Source organism: Eutrigla gurnardus, assembly GCF_963514095.1.
Source record: "Eutrigla gurnardus genome assembly, chromosome: 13".
Lineage (NCBI taxonomy): Eukaryota > Metazoa > Chordata > Actinopteri > Perciformes > Triglidae > Eutrigla > Eutrigla gurnardus.
In genome coordinates this window covers 15,336,990-15,358,864 of record NC_139936.1, presented here as the reverse complement: position 1 = coordinate 15,358,864, position 21,875 = coordinate 15,336,990, and the positions used below count along the sequence as shown (strand labels likewise).

General features: G+C 42.6%; 1 protein-coding gene across 1 annotated transcript in view; it reads left to right on the top strand.

Moving 5' to 3' along the window:
• Nucleotides 1–8,532, top strand: part of nr6a1a (nuclear receptor subfamily 6, group A, member 1a) — a 58,708-nt gene extending 50,176 nt beyond the window's left edge. Inside the window, exons 3-10 of the mRNA XM_084023864.1 lie at nt 2,619–2,849; nt 3,694–3,749; nt 4,378–4,538; nt 5,227–5,457; nt 5,591–5,845; nt 7,564–7,685; nt 7,817–7,969; nt 8,070–8,532. Of these exons, the coding sequence (XP_083879990.1) occupies nt 2,619–2,849; nt 3,694–3,749; nt 4,378–4,538; nt 5,227–5,457; nt 5,591–5,845; nt 7,564–7,685; nt 7,817–7,969; nt 8,070–8,200 (1,340 nt within the window). The 3' untranslated portion in view covers nt 8,201–8,532. The remainder of the gene's footprint in view (nt 1–2,618; nt 2,850–3,693; nt 3,750–4,377; nt 4,539–5,226; nt 5,458–5,590; nt 5,846–7,563; nt 7,686–7,816; nt 7,970–8,069) is intronic.
• Nucleotides 8,533–21,875: the final 13,343 nt, after the last annotated feature.

The following is a 21,875-nucleotide window of genomic DNA, read 5'->3' as shown; positions in this document are numbered from 1 at the left end:
TTTTGAGTGGACGTGATCTAAGAGGGTTAAGAAAACATTTTTAATTTCTGTTTGACATTCAGATGCAGGAAAAACAACTCTATGGATGTATTAAAAATGAATGAACCAAATTTATTATTTTTACAGGATGGTAAAACAGCAATAGTTTATTAATCCGCCACTATTCTGATTCTTACTTTATAATTTTTTCAGTAATTTCTCAACAAAAATGCCAAACATTCCACCGTGTGTGAGGATTTCTGCTTGGACATCTTTCACCGTTTTCTAACATTTTTCAGATCCAACAAGAAAATAATCTGCAGATTAATTGTAGGAATATAACGGTCATCTGTAGCCCGGATTATTATAAACCGTATTCTTACTTTTGGAACGATGGAACATCATCTCTGGAAAGTCGAGGTCACTGCTCTAGAAACCAGCAGTGATCGTACGTCTTCCTCTTAGTCGCCTTCACCTCGGTGCTGTATAGAGTTAATCACCTATATAGTTAAATTCTAATCCCAGGATGGGCTCCCTGTGGGACGCCCATTGTCTCTGTACAGTAGAGCTGCCCTGGCTCTCTTCTGCCGGCAGCATATTTAAACCTCACACCATTTAAATGGTAATCGCTCTCTCATTCTTTATCTGGGAGAGGCTTTCTGCCACCAACACCCCGTCCCCCTTCTAATTACCCAGAGTACATTAAACCTGCAGCTCCCCCGCTGGGAGCTTTAGCCAAAAAACCTAATCTTGCTCATTTGAATATTCAACATGTTGTAACTTTGGCCTGTTTATTGTCGAAACATGGTGTCTTTTAATCAGTAACGGTGACTCGGTTTCTTCTAGTCGGGTCCCATCAGCTCTTTCTTTAACACATTCAAGTCTCACATATATTTCTGTTGCTATAAATGTATTTATATTTAATGTATGGGCTGTAAGTTCCTGAAGGGTTGAGTTAACATGCGGCCCTCGAGCCAATGAAACAAGAAGCCCAGCTGATGATTATCAATGAAAAAAGCCAAATGATGCACTCATTCTCACTGTTTTCAGCCTTTGTTTGGATTAATGATAAATCCATTCATTGAAAATATATTAAGAAGGTTGGTATAGATCAGGAAAGCAGCTCGACAATCTAGCAAACACGCCGCCAAACATACAGCACTTTCTCTAGTTTCTATAGAAAAAGTTCCCCAGTGTGTCATTTCAGATAGCAATGCATTATGGGAAGCGTCTGTCATGCCAGTCCGGTCCTGTAGTGACAACAGCTGACACTGAACGCTGGGAATCGGGTTTCCTGCCCGGCTCATTGAGCCAGGCAGGAAACCTGCTTGTCTGCCTCCATTATTGACTTCCCAACCACTGAGTCCTTGAGGAGGTCAAAGGTCGTGCATGTGTGTTGGTGCAGTTTGTTGCGTTACACAACAGTCCTCCATGAATCAGATGTGCAGGTTGATCTCAGCCGTTTAATGTCTCGTCCTGACGCAGCGAAGCATCAAAGAATCCACATCGGCCGACAGAAATGACGTGCATGTTCACTTCACAAAGATGGCTGCCTTTCGTAGTTCTTTTGAGTTATTTTAAGGTTCCCGTTACATTTCCCCAACATCAGCGTCTCCTTTGGACTTCTGTCAGTGTGGCGTCGTCTGTAACGCAAGCATGTGACAAACCGACTCATCGTATCGGACACATAACATCTTTGTCCTGGTCTAGACCTCTATCTGGTCCTGATATCTTTGATCCCAGCTGAGTCTGCACCCCAATCAGCAGCAGACCACATTCCTGCTGCAGCCACAGTGAGGCTTAGTTATCTCTCTGTGTGTGTGTGTGTGTGTGTGTGTGTGTGTGTGTGTGTGTGTGTGTGTGTGTGTGTGTGTGTGTGTGTGTGTGTGTGTGTGTGTGTGTGTGTGTGTGTGTGTGTGTGTGTGTGTGTGTGAGATGGGGATTAAAAGAAGATTCTCAGCAGCTTTCTCAGTTTGCTGTCTGAACTCCTCCATGATGAGTACGGTATGAAGAGGAAGCTCATCCATACGTTTCTTTTCCTGCTGTCTTTAAGTCTCTTTCCTTCATGGTACATCAGCCGTGTAAACCCACATCACATCCAGTTTAACTGCTTCCACTATTTTTAATGTACTTTGTTCAGTACATGATGTTCTTCGTATTCGTACATTACAGCCCTCGTTTAGTTCCACCAACCTTCTACAGTGTGTGTGATTATGTGTGTGTGTGACTGAGAGAAGATGGACCATCTCGGGTTACACCAACTGTAACAACAAGTTATAAGATGATTTTTAAATTGTCCTAAATGGGCTCCATGAGAGTAGAAGGTTTTCGGTTGATGCTGCTAGAAGGAGGGAAAGGAGAGACGGTAAACAAATCAGTGGTGTCGTTTATCTTCTTCTCATCAGAGCTGCTGAATAAAACATGCAAGACGTCTCCGCACCGTCCTGCTGCTGTTCCACCTCCACTTTCACTAAACGAGTCAGGGCTTAAGAATCCGGCTGGATTATCCAACTAGTGCTTAAACACCAACCGCCCCCATCATTTCCATTAAAAACATCCATTTTCTTCATGGTGTGGATGAATTAGTGTAAAGAAGTGTGTGGGAATAGTTCTAAATGGCCTGTTTTCTTCTGCTGTAGATGATCCAGCTGACCAGCGTACTTGCCTTATCTGTGGAGACCGCGCCACCGGCCTGCACTATGGCATCATCTCCTGCGAAGGCTGCAAGGGCTTCTTCAAGCGCAGCATCTGCAACAAGCGCGTGTACCGCTGCAGCCGGGACAAGAACTGCGAGATGTCGCGCAAGCAGCGCAACCGCTGCCAGTACTGCCGGCTGCTCAAGTGTCTGCAGATGGGGATGAACCGCAAAGGTAACGGCCAAAACCGGAACGTTTCAATTTACACATATTAGAGTCAAAGGTCATTACACAAGGAGTTTTATATCACTATGAATCAGATTGTACTGCACTGTTAAATCACACACGTGGTAGTTAAATTAATAGATGTCACCATAAAAACATTAAGATACCTAAAATGTTTTATGTAAACTATGCATTATCTAATTTAAATTTAAAATTTTAGTGAATTAAGGAAAAACAGACACAAATTGACAAAATAGTTTGTTTCATTTAGGATGTTTACATGTTATGGAAGATAAATGGACCAACATTTTTAAGGAGTGCATGAAAAACATATATTTGCCTTGACAACATTTTAAAATCGGTAGACTTTGAATTCCGTGACACTAGTTATAGTTAATCGATAACTAATTCATCAGAACTAAATCACACGTAATTTATCTGGTTCTTTGGCCTAACTTACTGTTAGGATAGTTCATTACAATGCTGCCCCCTAGTGGATGATAGTTGTAAATGACCTCTCAGTGCTCTTGCAGCTTGACAGCCTCATTTTATATGATTTATTCTCCAGATACTGATTAAAGCAAGCTTGTCTTGACATGTGAAATATATTTTCTTACCTCCCAGCTGTTAACAAACCTTCACCAGGAAACAGAAAAAAAACATATCTGCCTCCCACCAGAAACAGGAAAAGTTATGTTCAAACTGGACTGAAACAAATCCCTTATGGGAATAAATGATCCAAAGCTTAAGCAGTGTGTGATTAGTTTCTGCCACTAGGTAGCGCTCTGATACTAATCATGAGTTGTGTTTATGGAGCAAATGTAAATTCCTGTTATTTCTCTTTATCATGCAGCAATCAGGGAGGATGGCATGCCGGGAGGGAGGAACAAAAGCATCGGGCCTGTTCAGGTAAATTACTCACTTCATGATGAATACCAGAATACCAGAAATGTTGTTTCCACGACACTCGCTGACCCTCCGACTCCCTCTATACATGGTATTGTGGCTCAGCCCCGGAGTTAGCTCGCTCAGTGTGAATGCATTCACAAAACGCCCGCTTCCATTACGAGGCGGCTTTATCTCTGAGCCCTAATGAAAGGAAGACCTCTCTGTCATTAAGAGGTAATGGATGGCTGTTTCAGTGCATGCATGCTGAATTGATAGAACTGAAAGTAAATTGACCCGAGCCACAGATGGAAGGCACCACAGATTCTGGCACGCTAATGCTTTTCAAAATGGCTTTTGTCTGTGTTTTCTTCACTTGGCGGACCAGCGAGGAGTCTATTATTTTAGGTGTGGGCACATCAGCCAATCACACGCAGGCACACAGACGCATACCTGTCTTTCTTTCTCCAGCTTCCTGTTTAACGGCCTGATTGAATCCTTGCTCCTCAACGTTTTAGTGAAAAGCACCGCGGCGCTTCTCAATGCTAATCAATGGAAGTGAGACACACGGTGCTGTTCGTCACATGAGGATGTGCTATAATCTGCGTGCGTGTCTGTCTGTGTGTGTATGTAATGTGTGTGTGTGTGTTAGATCACAGAGGAGGAGATCGAGCGCATCATGTCGGGCCAGGAGTTTAAGGAGGACGCCCCGGAGCACACCTGGGGCAACAACGGCGACAGCGACCACAGCTCCCCGAGCAACGGCGCCTCGGAGGGCAACCAGCCGTCACCCGCCTCCACGCTGTCCTCCAAGTGAGTTGTTCAGCTCATCCACTCAGGCGTTAGCGGTGGCTTTCGCCCCATCATCGAGATAATGAGCCGGCTCTGACAGTCTAACACCTCGTTCCCATCTCACCCAGACATTAGTTAAGGTATTCATCAGCCAAAGAATGCCTGAATATGCAGCTTCTCAGGCTCGCCGGTGATCGTTGGCACAAAGGACGAGCTGCTCTATCTGCTGTTCTTGCTATGGAGACGCACACATTGTCTATCTCCACTCGTCAAGGACAAATATTGTCTAGCTGCTGGCATGACTGTATTTATTTTAGTCTCATCGCCGCAGCCCGATAGCTATTCAGAGGAATACTTATTGTATCAAATTAAATCTGACCCACAACAGAATGCCTGTGCAGCGTTAGAATGAAGGGACCAATTGAACGGCAACGTTTTGTCTATAAGTTTCTACTAAAACTGCACAGACTTGTAATTGTAAAGAGAGCTGAGCTCTACTAAAAGGTAAACAATTAGAAGGTTTAAAGGAGCAGTCCGTAGACTGTCCAGAAGGACTGTGTGGTATTAGCCTAGCTTAGCATAAACACTGGAAGCAGGTGGAAATTACTAGCCTCATGCGTAAGAACTGTCCGATTCTACCTTTAATGTGATAACAAATGTCCCCTATATGTCCTAGTGTGTGTAACCTTTGACCTCTGTGTGCGTCCAGCCGCTCCGTGGAGATGAACGGCTACACGGCGGCCCTCAGGGACCAGTACCTCAACACCTCCATGTCCACACACTACCAGCTGCTGCCTCACCTGTTCAGCTACGCGGCCCAGTCGGGCCTGCTGGCCCCGCAGCCCCGCAGCCTCTACCCACAATCCCACCCTCTGGTGCTGCAGCTGGTGGCTGCCGAAGACCTGGCCCCCCTGGCGACCCCCATGCTTATAGAAGACGGGTGAGTCAACACGTGATGCTGCACAATCTCACCCAGTCTGTAGCTACAACACGGACTCAGAATGTGGGCAACGGGGACTCCAGCATTGATCACGTTACCGGTGACCCGCGTGAACATCCGTTATGTCTCCCAGGTACAAGGTGACTCAGGTGGAGCTGTTTGCGCTGCTGTGCCGCCTGGCAGACGAGCTACTCTTCCGCCAGATCTCCTGGATCAAGAAGCTGCCGTTCTTCTGCGAGCTCTCCATCGAGGATTACACCTGCCTGCTGAGCTCCACCTGGCAGGAGCTCATCCTGCTGTCCTGCCTCACCATCTACAGCGCCCAGATCTTCGGAGACCTCGCCGACGTCACAGCCAAGTACACGCCGTCTGACGACGAGCTGCAGGGGTGAGTGTGGAGGACTCGGAGAGGAAGAAGGTCTGGAGGTCAGGTTTAGTTCATTAACACTAATTAGTCTGTTAACTATGAATACGGGTAAAGGCTTACGTAAAGACTGGAGGGGCCTTCAAATACTAATATAAGTGAAAGGAGTAAAAACTCACAGAATCGCTTCAGTTCCCCTTGACTCAGCTTATTGTTCGATTTTACAATCAACGTTTAAAAAAAAAAAATGTAACTACAGATCCAACAAAGAAACTTATCAAATATAAAAGTGCACAAAACAACCCCAAGTGTGGTGAAAAGTGAAAGTATAGTCATAATAATGGAATAATAAAGCTAATATGGTCGCTCTGCTGCTGGTGTTCTTCAGATCCACCTTCCTTCACTGTTTGTAAAAAATCCAAAATGCCGAACTCAAGGCTTTAAAACAGGAGACAGCAAACCAACGGGTGAGGTCACCATGACGACGTCCACTTCTTATATACAGTCTATGGTTCTACTGTTATTAGTCACCATGACGATCTGAGTTTAATGCTTTAACTAGAGGTGTTCAGGCCAAAGTTAAAACAAAGAGACGTTATTTCTGCTTTGAACCAGATGTTTGTGAGATTAGCACAACGGCGCGTTCATAAGCCACAAATCTCCCAAATAAAAAGTAAGAACTGCGGAAATGCCCCTCGTTCATGTGTAGATGAGATCTCACCTGCTGTGACTCACGTTGCCTCCCACCATCGCTTCATTAACGGACCTGAGATATGAAGCGCCGCATGCAGGATTTAAACGTTCCCACTGAAACAACAACCGTCTACAGAGACGTTCCAGTCTGGGAGTTTGAGGTTTTCTGAGAGCACTGCTGTTGTTGGACGAGGGCCAGGGAAGCGGTCCGTGACCGGGAGGACTCCTCCGGACAGGCTTGTGGCTAGCACCGCCCGGCCCACGGCGGCTGGAAGAGGGTGTGTGGGGGTCTGGATCTGGGTAAACCGGACCCCAGTTATCTGACCTCGTGACACGTAGCCTCCTAATATACGGCGCTGTACGGCTGCTTCGTCAATTTGCCTGAAGTTTAGGAGTGAAAGTGTGATTTACATGGACGGTGCTGAAGTTTGAGAGCAGGAGCGGAACCGACGGGGACTCAAGCTTTGATGAGTGGAATTAAACTTTGTGAATCTTTCTAACTCCGTCAGAGAGCCGTGGGATTAGAGAGACGTTTGTTCAGCACATCTGACGGGTTCCCTCCCTAATTCTCATCTGTTCATTGAAGCATAGAAGCTTAAGATAATGGGCCCTGAAGGATTTCATGTTTCTGACAGTGGACAGTAAACCCACTAAACTCGCTTTAGTTTGGCGAATAACTTCTTCAAACGGTACAAACATTATTATTATGTCATGATTATCCTGCCAGAATGACTGTGATTGATGATATTATCCCGATTATCATAATCATATGTTTTATACTCTTTAAATTACACAGAATCACTTTATTGCGAAATAGATACTGAACACATACTTTTTTTAGTGATGAAATTAAATGCTGCTAAATCATCTCCTTGCAGGATAAATACATTTAGAAAACCAGTCTCTATTTTCTCTTCTCCACCGTGATAGTGAGCCATCATATGTTTACTATTATCCCAATAATAGAAATCCACCATGATCAACTTCTTGTCAGTGATTTCTATCACCAGTATGTTTCCAGTGTTATTGAAATGTCTGTGATTCCTCAGCTTCAGCGAGGACGGCATGGAGGTGATGGAGAGGTTGATTTATCTGTTTCGCAAGTTCCACCAGCTGAAGATCAGCAACGAGGAGTATGCCTGCATGAAAGCCATCAACTTCCTCAACCAAGGTAGCAACTCCTTCTGCTGTTATTTAGCCGAAGCTTCTCTCCACCTTCTCTTCACCTTCTCCTCATCTTCTCGTCACCTTCCCTTCCTCCTCCGGTCCTCCAACGTCTCTCTCTCTCTCGTGTCTCTGCAGATATCAGAGGTTTGTCCAACATCTCCCAGCTGGAGCAGCTGAACAAGCGTTACTGGTACGTGTGTCAGGACTACACCGAGTACAAGTACCCACACCAGCCCAAACGCTTCCCCGAGATCATGATGTGTCTCCCGGAGATCCGCTGCATCGCGGGTAAGTCCTCCAGAGTCCTGCTGAGTCCCGCAGAGTCCTCCAGTCACCAGTCCAGTGAACTGTAGAAGGGAATGCTAAGCTAACCCGACCTCGTTTGCAGGGAAGCTGGTGAACGTCCCTCTGGAGCAGCTCCCCCTCCTGTTCAAAGCAGTCTTGCACTCCTGCAAATCCAGCCTGACGAGCTACAGGACCGGCCCGTCGCCCTGCGTGACCACCTCCTCCGGGAACTAGGCCCCGCCCCCCCCCGACCCCCCGAGTAGAGGGACTGGTCTCCCCTCCTGTGAATGTGACAAGCAGCTAGTTTGTTTTTTGTAACTTTTTTTCTTTATATATTTATTACATGACAGAGCTGAATGTATGCTGATTTACACTGTGCACATGCTTCTGTACAAAACAAATGCTCGTAGATGCATTGGTCTTTGGAGTTTACAAGTGTGTATCCAGTTTGCTCGAGGTGTCAGTGTTGCTATTGTTAGAGCTAGACTTTAAAAGAGTTTATTTTATTCAGATGGGGGTGGATAGACGGGTGCGGCGGCCATTTTGAGACTACCTCAGGAAAACGCTGATGCTATTTTCAGGTACCTTTTTCTTTCTTTGAGATGAAGAGTTGCCCGGTCTGAAACCAAATCCCTGCGGATGCTTTGGCACCTCAATCATAGACCGAATGTTCAAAGGAGCAGCATGAAACAAAGGTGGAAAAAACAGTGTTTCGTTGCACTGAAAATGCAAAACGTAATTAGCGAGATTGAGCTACTTTTTTCTGCGATGACTCTCGGACATCGGTCTTGTCAATTTAACATTCCATGGGTTAAGGTGACTGTTGTTGGGTCTTCATAGAATAAGGAGCATACGGGTATTTTCTACAATCATAGACTGGGGATGTTAGGCTTTAATGCAGGGGAAGGGGAGGATAGCTAGCTTTGTTCTTTGAGTTTTATTGTTTTTCTTTTTTGACCAAAGTGTTATGCAATGCTTTTTTTCACCCGTCGACGGGTCGGGGGCTTACAGCTCCACACATGCGGTTTCTTATCCATGAAGGATCAGGATAAGAGATGAATCAATGGGAGATCCCTCTGCTGTTGCCGGATTTCATTGTAAACGCTGCTAAAACGTGCACACGTTCTTGTGCACACGTATATGCATAGAGCAGATGTGACGAGGTGGTTTCCCTCGGCTCCTCGTCAGATGGCTCCGCTGCCTTCAGTGCCGGGAACTCCATGCATGGCCGCTCTCAACACATTAAGTAGGTTCGCCGTACGATCGTGTTCGGTGAAGGGAGCAGTCCGTCAAATCTGCCTTTTTTCAGTTTATTCCAAACAAACCAAAACCACCTGAAAAATTACATTTAGTGTTTTGAACAGCGAGAGATCTTCGTGGGTCAAACAGGTCTATATACCTGGCCTACACAGATCTGGATCAGATAGTGAACAGGAGTTCTCACTCATCCAGCTTTAAACTGCTGTAAAACACACCGACTGGTTTCATCGGCCATTTTTACAGGAACTTGGACTGTTTTCAGGTCTTGTCAGGTCCAATCATTTGCACAGACCCAAGACCAGCAGCAGTTCAATCAGACCTGACCCAGACCCAAGGAGCCCTAGACTAGAAAGTGTGGACTGAGACTCGGTTCATGTTTGGGCCTCAGGGTCTTACTGGTTCATTAACTGGTGAATATAAAGTTTGCTTTGGGATGATCACATTAAGGGATGCATTCAGTGTGATAGATCCGGGTCTCGGTGAGTCCAGGTTTAGAGAGCGTAGGTGACGGACCATCTGTGACAGATATGCACATTGTTTAAAAGAAGCCATAGAAAATGGTCTTTATTTTTTGAAGTATGAGATGATAATTTCAAACCGCTTGAAGTGTCTTCTTGGATTCCTCAAGTTCTTCGCTGTTTCATGATGTACGAACAATTAAAAATGCAACGACTCTCTTTTTTGCACACGACGGTGAGGTTGGGAGACCTTGACCTTTGACCTGCCCACTGCCCACCCAGTGTGTTCCTCTCTCTCAGGTCCCTGCCGGCCTGAATCTAAACAGGGTAAAGTGAGTGTTATGTATTGCATTCAGGAGTTCCTCAGCGGCCACGCTGATGTACTTGTAGTTATTAGTAGACGTAGGTTGCAGGACATCGTAGGTCCTCAGTAGAAACGTGTTTTTCTTTTCCTGCCGTTCGTTCAGAGGAAGTGGATGTAGTTTGAAGATGAGATCTGCGAGGTGGATTTCTCTCTTGGTATCTGGTGATGGAGTGATACGCGATGATCCACCTCCGTGTGACATCACCACCTCCGTGTGACATCACCGGTCCACTGCAGTCGTCTTCTTCTTTCAAACCTTTCAGTTAGCCTCTTTTCATCTTTTTGATTTTTATACATTTTCATGTACCTTTGTAGTTATGATGTGAATGTTTTGGGGTTTTGTTGTTTTTCACGTATTCATCGTCTTTTATTTGTTTTGGGGGATGGAGGGGGAGGGGGACTAGGGAATGAAGACATCCTCAATCATTTATCTAAGCTTTGAATGAATTCTTGATTCTTGACTTTTTTTTGGACATGATTTTTATTGACTCATTCCCTTGTCCACCATATTTTATGGAAAAAAGTATTATCCGGGCGATGTCAGCCACGTTTTATATGGAGAATACTGACATTTTGGAGCCTTTTATGAATTATTTGAGTCTTTTTACGATGCAAATGTGATGTTTTGCTGCCTTCTGTGGTTCCAAAGCTGTGTGGAGAATATCGTCTCTGCTTTTCCTAAAATGTGCATCACACAGGCTTCTGAGGTCAAAGGGTCACTTCACCTAAAATACAAAGAATGTACAACATTATCTCACTTACGTAGCTGCTAAGTGTTTGATTCCCAAAACAAGGGAGCTGAAAGGAATGTAGTTATTTCGGTGTGATTTGGTGACAAATCCTCCAAATCAGATAAAAACCAGGACCGCCTAAACAGCCAGATAGAGCTTCAGGCAAGAACGTGTTTTATTTTTGCTATTTTGATGAACTCACCCTTAGAACCGCATAATCTCAGGGATATGTACTTTTATGCAACACAATTCTGAGTGATGTATCATTAAAAGAAAAAAAACAGCCGAAAACCTTTTACCGTCGCTGAGGAATGGGAGTTTATTTCTAAAATAAATATCAGAGCACCGATGTTTCACAATCCCACCTCTGAGCACAGAAACAGTGTGCAGCAGGAGAGAGAGGTTTAAGGTGGCCACAACAGTCATTTCATCTCAGAGTCACTCCAGGAATGCACTGGACATCACAGCCTGCTGAGATCTGACAGTGGAAGAGGATCTGAAGGGGGATTTTCTTTTAATGTAGCAGCAAATATCAATACTGGCCCCATCAACTTGAAATAAAGACTCACTGCGGCTTTCTTCCTGCCACCACTCGACTCCTTATCTCTCATGTTTGGCTTCACACGTGCTGAAGAAAGGCTTCTTTATATTTTCTGTATTGTTTTTTTTTTTTTGCAGACAAGGGATATGTTCTACATTTGCAATTTCTGTACTGAAACTACCTTTTTATTTGTCATCATGTTGTTTTTTCTTCCAAATAGGTGATTTTGTTTTGGTTTATTTAATGGTTTCATTGCACCAATGTTCTTTTATTTTGTGTCTCTTATTCCACCCAGTGACCTCAGATTTACACTTTCTTGCTCTCTTTTTTAACATGTTGCCTCATAAACCTCTCTACCTCAGACTCTCTACCTTGGACTCGGACTCTCTACCTCAGACTCTCTACCTCGGACTCTCTACCTTGGACTCTCAACCTCGCACTCTCTACCTCAGACTCTCTACCTTGGCCTCTCAGACTCTACCTCGGACTCTCTACCTCGGACTCTCTACCTCGGACTCTCTACCTCAGACTCTCTACCTCAGACTCACAGACTCTACCTCAGACTATCGGACTCTCTGCCTCGGACTCACCTTCTGACAGCATCTTTCATTTCCTTTCTTTCTCTTCCTCTCTTTTTTGCTTTGTTTGTTAAACTAGCGTCATTCTTTATTTTACTCTGTTATCGTGAATCTAGTACCAGCGATGGGAGAATGTCAATGACGGTATCACTGTGTTGATTAGGCGTTCACATGATGCTTTATTATTTTTTTTTATAACGCCCGTTATCTCATGTACACTACATTCACGGCATCATGATATGATGTTGTTCCCAACTGTGGGACTGTATCATATATCATATATCATATCGGACTCCGTCGCTGCAGCGTGTGATCGATTATCAAGCAGAGAATGTAACTGTGGTCAGACTGACATCTCCTCGTGTTTAAATGCTTCCACTCCCTCGTGTGACCTCGACGACGTGGCACGCGACCGCGGCGTCAAGGTCACATGACGTACCTCAGGGAAGAAGCAGGTTTACACACTGTCGTCACCATGAACAGACACTTGAAATGTGTTTATCTTCAGAAATCTCTTGTCTGCTCTTTTACTTTAACTACCTGTGAAGAATGTGATCCATTACGTGTTTAAAGCATGTTTAGAATGTGTTAGGACTTGAAACCAAATAAATGTGAACGTTATGCAAGTGTACGTGGACCGGCCTCCCTTTCTGTCCGTCTCTGACTTCTACACACTTATGGTGATCATAGAAACCGATGTGATAAGTCTATTCAGGCAGTGACGCAGAGCTGATGGGTGGATGAGCAGGCGGAGGTATAGAACTGTGAGCAGCGTTTGTCCATGACCTGCTGCCCAGCACTCCAGTTATTCATGGTAAGATAGAGAAGAGTTCAAATGAACACATAATGTGACGGCAACAACATTAACACACAAATAATGATTCATATTTAACGTAGGAAAAATCTACAAATCCTGTAAAAAAAGACCAAATCAGTGTACGGATAGCAAATATTCATTGAGCTTGATGTTGGAAAACCCAAAAAAGTTACATTTTCATTCTTTCATGACCACAATAATGACAAAAATGTTCCAGCTTCCGAATGGCAGTAACCGGTGAGAAATAATATCGCATAAACATTCTAACATACAAATGCAGGCTGATAAATGGTGGATTGAAATTAACGAGGCAGGATCAAGGCTACGTTTATTAATGGGATTCTATTAACATCACTTTCTTTGCTTTCGCTTTATATTTATTCAAACTCTAAATGAAACATCAATACATATTTATTGAGCACAGGCTTGGAGAAAATCGAGAAGTAATTTTCTCATTGACTTCTATACAATCGGAGAGAAGTCGCCCCCTGGTGGCCAGCAGAGAGAAGACATTTTCTCAAAGACTCCCATACAATCGCACTTTTTTTACAACCAGAGGAGTCGCTGATGGCCACTCGAGAGCAAGTTTAAGGCGCTTTAGCATTTGCATCACTTTTCAGAACCGGACACGGAAGATGAGAGCCATGTAGAGGCAATCCCACATATGACAAATTGGCATGCAGACTGACCTGAAAGCCCCATCAAAATGAACTATACTTATGGATGCTGAATAGTTGTTCCCAATAAAAACTAATAGTCTTCATTTCATTGCTTGAGTCATTACATACAAAATTGTTGAACTAGTTATCAAATTCTGTCAAGCAAATTTTATACCTTTATTCATCATTTTTTCTTCCTGGAATTGTCTCCTAAATTGCTCTCAGATTAACTTCAGCTTTCACTCAGGAGGAGGTGTGAGAAGTTTTAGTTGTAACCATGACAAGCCACTTGTTCACAGTCACTCGGATGAATCCCATGAACCCTCACTTGGCAAGCATATATGAACCGAGCAGAACATAGTGTGTATATTCTACAAAACAGAGGAAGAGGGAGAAGAGGCCAAATACATCGGCAGATTCCTAATGAAATTAGGGCTACAGTTGTGGATCATCCTGTCAATCAGCCTCATGGCTGAGGCTGGTCGGAGGGTGCAACCAAATGTTGGAAGAACCACTGTGAATTGAAGCTCTACCAAAAGGGTGTTTCTTATGTTTGTTCTAAATAAGTGACTGTAGTGTATTTATCTTTTGCACAATGCTGTAAAATTGCAAAGAGCATATACAGTAAAAATGTGAAACTTACGTATTCAGTGTCTTGTACTCACTTACTCCCCTAACTACAGCAATGTGTAACTTTACTGTAGTTTTCAAATGGCTGTACCAGTAGTGTATACTGCTGTCTTGAGCATTTCCGATAGCGTCACTGAGTTCTGACCTTTTTTTTGCATTGGAAAACACAGAGAGAATAAACTGTCATCATGAAAACATGACAAAGCCATTTTGAAGCCATCTTGTCCATAAACAATTGTATCAAAACTTCTCATTTTGATTAGACTGGCAGTTTCACTGACATGAATACTTGCTTTTGAGGAATGGACTATCCATTTTGAGCAGGTGACGTGCTTTTGCAAACCCAATACAAACCCTGTGCATTGCTAAAAAACACCCAGTCACACACACACACACACACACACACACACACACACACACACACGTGTCAGTGAGTGATGGTTGTCAATGGGCTGCTGATTGCATCATGAGTTTGGAGCAGGCCTAAGGTCCAGGAGGCATCACTTCATCTCCCCAAGGCTGACAGAGGGGATCATGACAGGCTGTCCTGACCCTCCCGACCCCCCAACAAGCCTCCAATCAGATCAGAGCTCGTCAAGGCTGCGGATCCCCCTGGGCACAACAACACCACTGACGCCTGGCCATGGGGGTGTGGGCTCGCAGAATGGATTTCATACATGATTATTTAAAAGGGCAGGACCTGCACTGAGCATCAGTGTGGAGGGTGTTTGTTTGCCTGATGTGTTGGTGTTTCTGGTTTCACCTTGGCTCAACGCGTCACACAACTGCCCTTCACAAATGCTGTGATTGTGTTATCTGTTCCCGATGTCCAGCATCCTCTTTCTCTTTGATAAATCACATAGATGGCTCACACAGTGATAAGACCTGGATGTCAATTCTCCACACACTCAGTGCTAATAGCAACACTAGTGTGTTCACAGTGCCAACAATATGAGAGTATGTAAGCGTTTTGCTGATTTAAATATCGCACCAAACACACATTCGCACACCAACTCATTCAAGGGCAATTTGGTTCAGTATCTTGCCCAAGGACACTGCGGCATGCAGACTGGTGAACTGGGATTTGAACCGCCGATCTTCCAAATAAAAAGAACGCTCACTCGACCTCTGAGCCATGGACACCCAACTTTATTCATATTTTATACTATGACTTTTTATCACTTTTTTCAACATACTATACTATATTTTTTTTATCACTTTCTTCGACATTAAATACTATGACTTTATGTTTTTTCCCGACAAACTATATGCTTTTTTATCACTTTTTTCGACACATTATACTATGACTTTTTGACATGCTATATTAAACCTTTTTTCATGTTACTAGCCTATTCTATGACTTTTTTTAATCACTTTTTTCAACATACTTCTATGACATCAGTTTTTTAGACAAACAATGACTTTTTTTTATCACTATCTTAGACATACAATAGGCTGACTTTTTCCGTTTTTTTTCGACACACTATACTTTTTATGACTTTTTTCGACACTATATTCTGACTTTTTGAATGACTTTTTTCTACACACTATACTATGACTTATCACTATCTTCGACATACAATAGCCTACTATTACTTTTTTCGTATAGTATTACTTTTTTATGATATTTTTGACATTCCTAAATCACTCACCACAATCCGATATCCCAACAAATGAATTTAAATAATGCATTAAGATGTTTGAAGACTTTGTGCTGTAGCCTATATGAAGCGTTCGGGGTAGAATGCAGCCAGTAGACATTTGTGGTGTCGGTCGACTGTATTTACGTCAGTCAGGACTCGTGTCAAGGCTGGAACTGTCTGTGCAGCTCTGCCTCAACTCTTCCACGGTGGCGTCTCCTGGCTCGTGTTTGCCGTGCGTGCGCTCCGACGCTCTCCTGAAGCGTGCCCTCACCAAGTGTGGTCCTCCTCCCTCCTCACTCCTCCCCTCTTCCTCTCATCTCCTTCCCCTTGACCCTGATCCACCGCAAGCTAGACGCAGATAACAGGAGAACAGCCCCGCCATACCTCGCCCCTCGCCAACTGACCCACTTCCAGAAGGGGATAACCTTGTTCCCTCACATTTGTCTGATGCTCCCCAGTGCTCCCGCACAGGCTCTCTCCCACTGTGTCTTTAAATCTCCTTCCAATTTCATTTCATTTAATGACATGACAGTACATTTACTTTGCAATTATTACCAGTTGAAATAATAACACATCCAAAATATTTTTCATTTGCTCTTTCATAAGGAGGCACACACATCTGTACACATGTGTGTAAGAACGAAACAGCGGTACAGTAAATGTGACATTTCTGCACCGACCCACCGCCTTGCGAAGCTGTAATTGTACTTTACTGAACAAAAGCCTGCAACAGTTTCAACCAGTTGTACCAAACATGTATTGTGCAGCCAGAGATGCCGAGTCGTAGTCATCATTTATTTTGGTCCTTATTAACAACAAGACAGGAACTCAACAGCAAACAAATGTTGATTGAAAATGTGTTGGCTGAAGCTTATTATACCTTTCTTTGCATATTCTAATAAGCAATGCAATCAGGCTGAGGCTTTACAAAACAAAACAAAACAAAACAGAAAAAAAAAATATTTCCAGATCCAGCAAGGTTGCTCGGGGTGACAATCTGCTGCTACACATACGTGTCTCTGGTCTGGTTTGATCTCTGGCTAATGTGAGCTACTATCATAGATCGATGAAGCACCTTCATCAGCAATAAAACACACATTCAAATGTAACTACTTTCACTGTCATTTCAGTATGGCTAAGGTTTGGTGAGGTGACAAAATCATGTTACTTTGCCCCAAATCTATTGCTTTATTCCTCCAGCAAACCCTGATTCAGATACCATTTATCATTTACCATATAATGTTTTGTTCATGTTCCCTTGAGCCTTGAGGCTAATTCATACACAAACGTGATTTTGTACAAATAAAAATACAACATATATACTGGATTTCAGAGGAAGATTAGTTGTTGCTTTTGGCATCAGCTAATGTCATTTTTAAATAAATAAATAAACAAACATGCCCTCTGAGGGTTGGACAGAAACGAGGAGACAGACTCCATTGATTTTGCCGCTGTGTTTTGTGGATATATGCATTCAGGATTCTCTGTTGAGCGCTTTTCTTGTTCTTCAGTCTGATAGTTGTTTTTTAAAGACCTCTTTTATGACAGCTAATTACCAACCAGCCTGCTGTGGCCTTGGAAATGAATGTGACTCTGGCATGAATCTACACTTCAACATCTGGTGTCCAGATAATAAAATCCCTCAGCACCACGCTCATAATACAATAAATCCATGTTCAACATAAATAGTGATAAGACCAGCAATTATTTGGTGAGGAAGAGAGATGTGAAAAAACCAAAAGGATTCCCTTTATTACCCATTTTCAGTTGTTGAACTGTATGCAAAAACTTTTAAGATCTCTCTCCAAATTCTCAGAAGGGAGGGGGGGGGGGCGGGTCAAGGATTATTTGAAGGGGGTTTAGATAGAGTGTCTGGCATGGTTTACACCAGCACTTGCACTGTAAAATGCTGCAAACCTTCATTTTTGTCCAGATTATAAATATTTGCAGAGATTGCTGCTGAAGCTGGCCTGCTGTGAATCCACGATCTATGATTTTAATGAAATTCTTAATTATAAAAAAGGTGATATGTTACTTTTTTGGGGACAAATCAGTCAAGGACGAGCAGACACGGGAATCTTAAAAAAAAAAAAAAGAAAACAGGTTTTATTTTACCCAAAATATTCCAAAACATAAGTGAATGATAATGATCACAGTATTATTTAATTGGGCCCTTAAAGGAGGTCAAACAATCTAAAGTGAATATGAATTTGTGATACAACTTTATGTGTAATAAACAAAGAATTTAAGAGCTGGACTGTTGGGGGCAAATGAGATGAGGAGCCGGTTTTATTCCAGGTTTTGATGTTTTAGTGCAGTTTGTTAATGGAGTGGTGCACATGCTATTTTAATGCATAGTCAAATCAAATTAAGCTTTATTTATACAGCACATTTAAAAACAACAGATTTAAAAACAAAGAGACTTTTCGTCACCCAACACCCATCAGTCTAGACTAGTTAGTTAAAAGTAGTTAGCTCGTCGACTTGCAGACAGACCTAACAAAGCATGACTTCATACTTTTTACTTTTTCCATTAATATGGAGTTATTTCCATTTTATCCATTTATTTATTTTGGGTTTATATAGCTGACGTGTGACATTCACAGAGCACCTCTGTAGTTGTATCGTACACTTTAATGAATGAACTGCTCTGCAGTAACACTGAGTTTTAAAATTAACCATCTACAGTATTTGCCTTTTTGCTTGAGTCAATCAGAGTGACATGAAATCATAGTTATACTTCATAATCAACAAGTCTATAAGCAGCGAGCACAGCAAACAGTTTCACATGGGAATTCATGAAACCCAAGTGGTTAATTGAAGAGCTGCTTCCACCGTGATGGATTATACACGGAGATATATTTAAGAGCGAGCAAGGCTACAATTGAGTTTAGCCTTAACTAACAACGCGGTTCTATTGTTAACTGAACACAAAAGGCAAGTTGTGAGAGGAGCACTGTCGACAATAAGCTGTTCAAAATCAGGAACCTTGACAAGGGCAAGACGAGGTGGTGATTTGTTATGTTTTTACCACTTATAAAAGAATGGCTATTTTTAGGTTGAAAGTGCTTTCCAGATACATATCTCACATTCAAATTAGAATAAAATCTCTGCCGATGTATACAATTATCTGGTCAGATAATATTAATTACTGAAAATCTCTTTAAAACCTAAAATATATTTTGAATCTATGTTTTTTATTACTGATTTGCCTACTTAACTCAAATCATTTTACATTATGCTGCCCATTTCATGGAAACAGCTTTGAACATCGAGTCCATCCTCTAAGAGCAGACTGCAGCGTATCATACGCTCTGCTGAGAAGGTGATTGGCTGCAACCTTCCATCCCTTCAGGACCTACACAGCTCCAGGGCTCTGAGGCGTGCAGGTAGGATTGTGGCCGACCCCTCCCATCTCGGTCACAGACTTTTTGACCCTCTCCCCTTTGGCAGGAGGCTGCGGTCCATCAGGACCAAAACCCCGCCACATGAACAGTTTCTTCCCTTCCACTGTTGGATCCCAAATTCCTCGTTGGTATAAAATCTTTCTTGGTAATAAATATGTTTCTGATTCCGATGTCCTCCTCAACAATTAAATTCACAATTTATTTTTTTATTTTATTATATCACAACAAAAGTTATCTTAGGGCACTTTTCACAGGAAAGGACTAAACACGCTCAGGATTTTCAAAGACAATGGATTTCAGAGTCCCACCATCGTCAAGAGCAAGCGTTACAGCGTGACAGTGGCGAGAAACTATAGGTAACGCTGTTGTAACCTCCTGACCGCAAGAACCATTTCACCGGAGGGGGACCAAAGACCTGGATGTTGCCAAAACCCTCCTGTAAAGAAGAAATGGCTGCTGCATTCACTCAAGAATGGCATGAGACCTCTATCCACCAAACACTGCGAAAAGGAAAAAAATAGACCCATCTCCAGGACAGGGGATCTAAGCTTCCTTTCCTTATTCCTGGAACCTGGTCAACTTTACAGGCAATGGTGGATCCACGATCTAATCCTTTTGGTTGAATTATGTTATAAAAGACACAAGAGTGTCTGTCAGTGGTTAAATCATACCAGCAGGGGGCAGGAGTCAATAAGAAAAGTTAACAGCTATGATTTATTATCATCTTCAAACAAACCATCATTCAATGCAGAGTTAGGGTAGGTCAGATGGTAGACTGAATTCATTTTCTCGAGTAAAATTTAAGAAGCTGTTGTAGGATCAGAGAGATAGATTAGGTTGTTTTTTTTTGACCTTGTAGGATGACACTGAGGAAAACCCCTGCCATGTGGGCTTTCTCTCCATGCTATTGTCGTTGTTCTATTTAATTTCCCTTTTCTAAGTGGTTTGTTGTGGTTGTGCCCCGGCTTGGTCAAGGACACACATGAAGACACTGAATGCAGGCTGTTTAGCACTAAATCTCATTATTCTTTTCTTATCGTGGAACATGATGACCGGCGACCTGTTCATACAGCTCACCTCTGTATATAGATAAACCAATTAGTTAAATAATAAGGCTGTGGGTGTGTATCAATAGCCCAACAGACCTTTCTTCAGGATGTAAAAACCGTTTCATTGATAAGGTCAATAATTGTATTAGTGGTATTTAGTAATGATCTCAATGATATGAGATGATTTTGTGGAAGATTATCTGTGACAGTGTGATCAGGCAAGGCACAGACTTTACCTTTTGTCAAAAGGAGCAGTTTCATATTATAAGTCAGAATTTGCAAAAAAAAAAAAACCTGGTCATTCATGCTTTGTTCAAATGTATGTGTGTGTGTATATGTATATGTATATATATAATTTTATTTTTTCTTATTTTCATTATTATTTTTATTATTATTATTATTGTTTTATTTTTTAAACCTGTCCAATCCGACAATTTAAGCAAAGAGTATTAACACACTACCTACGCTGTTGTATTGTGTTTTACTCTGCAAGGGAGGAATCTAAAATCCTGCTGTTATTATTCTGGAGTATCATTCGCTGCATTTGGTGTTGGTAGTCGTATTATTAACAGTAGTACTCCAGGATGACAGGCACAGACACATTATATGTATCTATATGTATCTAAAATACTCCTCCTGTTGCATATTTCAAATTGTATTTATGATGTGTGAGGCAATCAGACCTCACAAGGAGGTTAAAGTGAGGAGAGAACAGAAAACAGAAAGGGGTTGTGGACAAAAGAGGTGAGAGAAACAGGGAGAGACAGGGAGAAAAAACAGAAACAATGATGACAACAATCATAACAAAGAAAACATTGAAAACAACAGAATACCTTTTAAAGGTGGAATTTCATGCTATTCCACTGATCGATAGATGGTGACAGTAACACAGCAACAAACGTAGAAGCACTGTGCCAAGAAGAAGACTGCTAGAAAGCAAACATAGATTTAACAATGCATGATCTAAAATATTTTAAAAGTCATCTCTACAAATGTTTTATGAGGGCATCAAAATATTCAGCACTAACAGAAAGTTAAACCTCAGTGACACACGATGTATTTAGGTAAGAAACATTGACTGGAAACATTTTTCTGCTTGAACCACCTTAAGTTGACTGAAACTAATATTTAAAACAGTATTTATAAAACATACTTGATGTTGGGGTTTTGGGGTGTCCATCCATCCATCGTCTTCCACTTTATCCTGTATTCAGGGTCGCGGGGGGGGGGGGGGGGGGGGGCGATCCCAGCTGACATTGCGTGAAGGCAGGGTTCACCCTGGACAGGTAACCAGTCTATCACAGGGCTGACATGTAGAGACAAACAACCATTCACACTCACAATCACACCTACGGGCAATTTCGAGTCATCAATCAACCTATCCCCATCCTGCATGTCTTTGGACTGTGGGAGGAAGCCGGAGAACCCAGAGAGAACCCGCGCTTACACGGGGAGAACATGCAAACTCCACACAGAAGGAACCCGATCCTGACCTGGGAGTCAAACCTGGGACCCTCTTGTTGTGAGGTGACAATGCTAACCACTACACCACCGTGCAGCTCCGGTTTTGTGGTGTCAGAGAAAATAATTGTACAAAAGAGTGTTGGGGAATTTCTATGTGTATGTGTATGTCTTGAATTTCATTTTCCCCATTTTTAATCTTTTGGAAGGCAGAGCTTCGTGCTTTTATATACACATTTGCTACTGATTACTGCATTTATTGTTGACTTTTACAGTGTTTGAGAAAAAGGTTTTCTGTCATCAGCAATGTG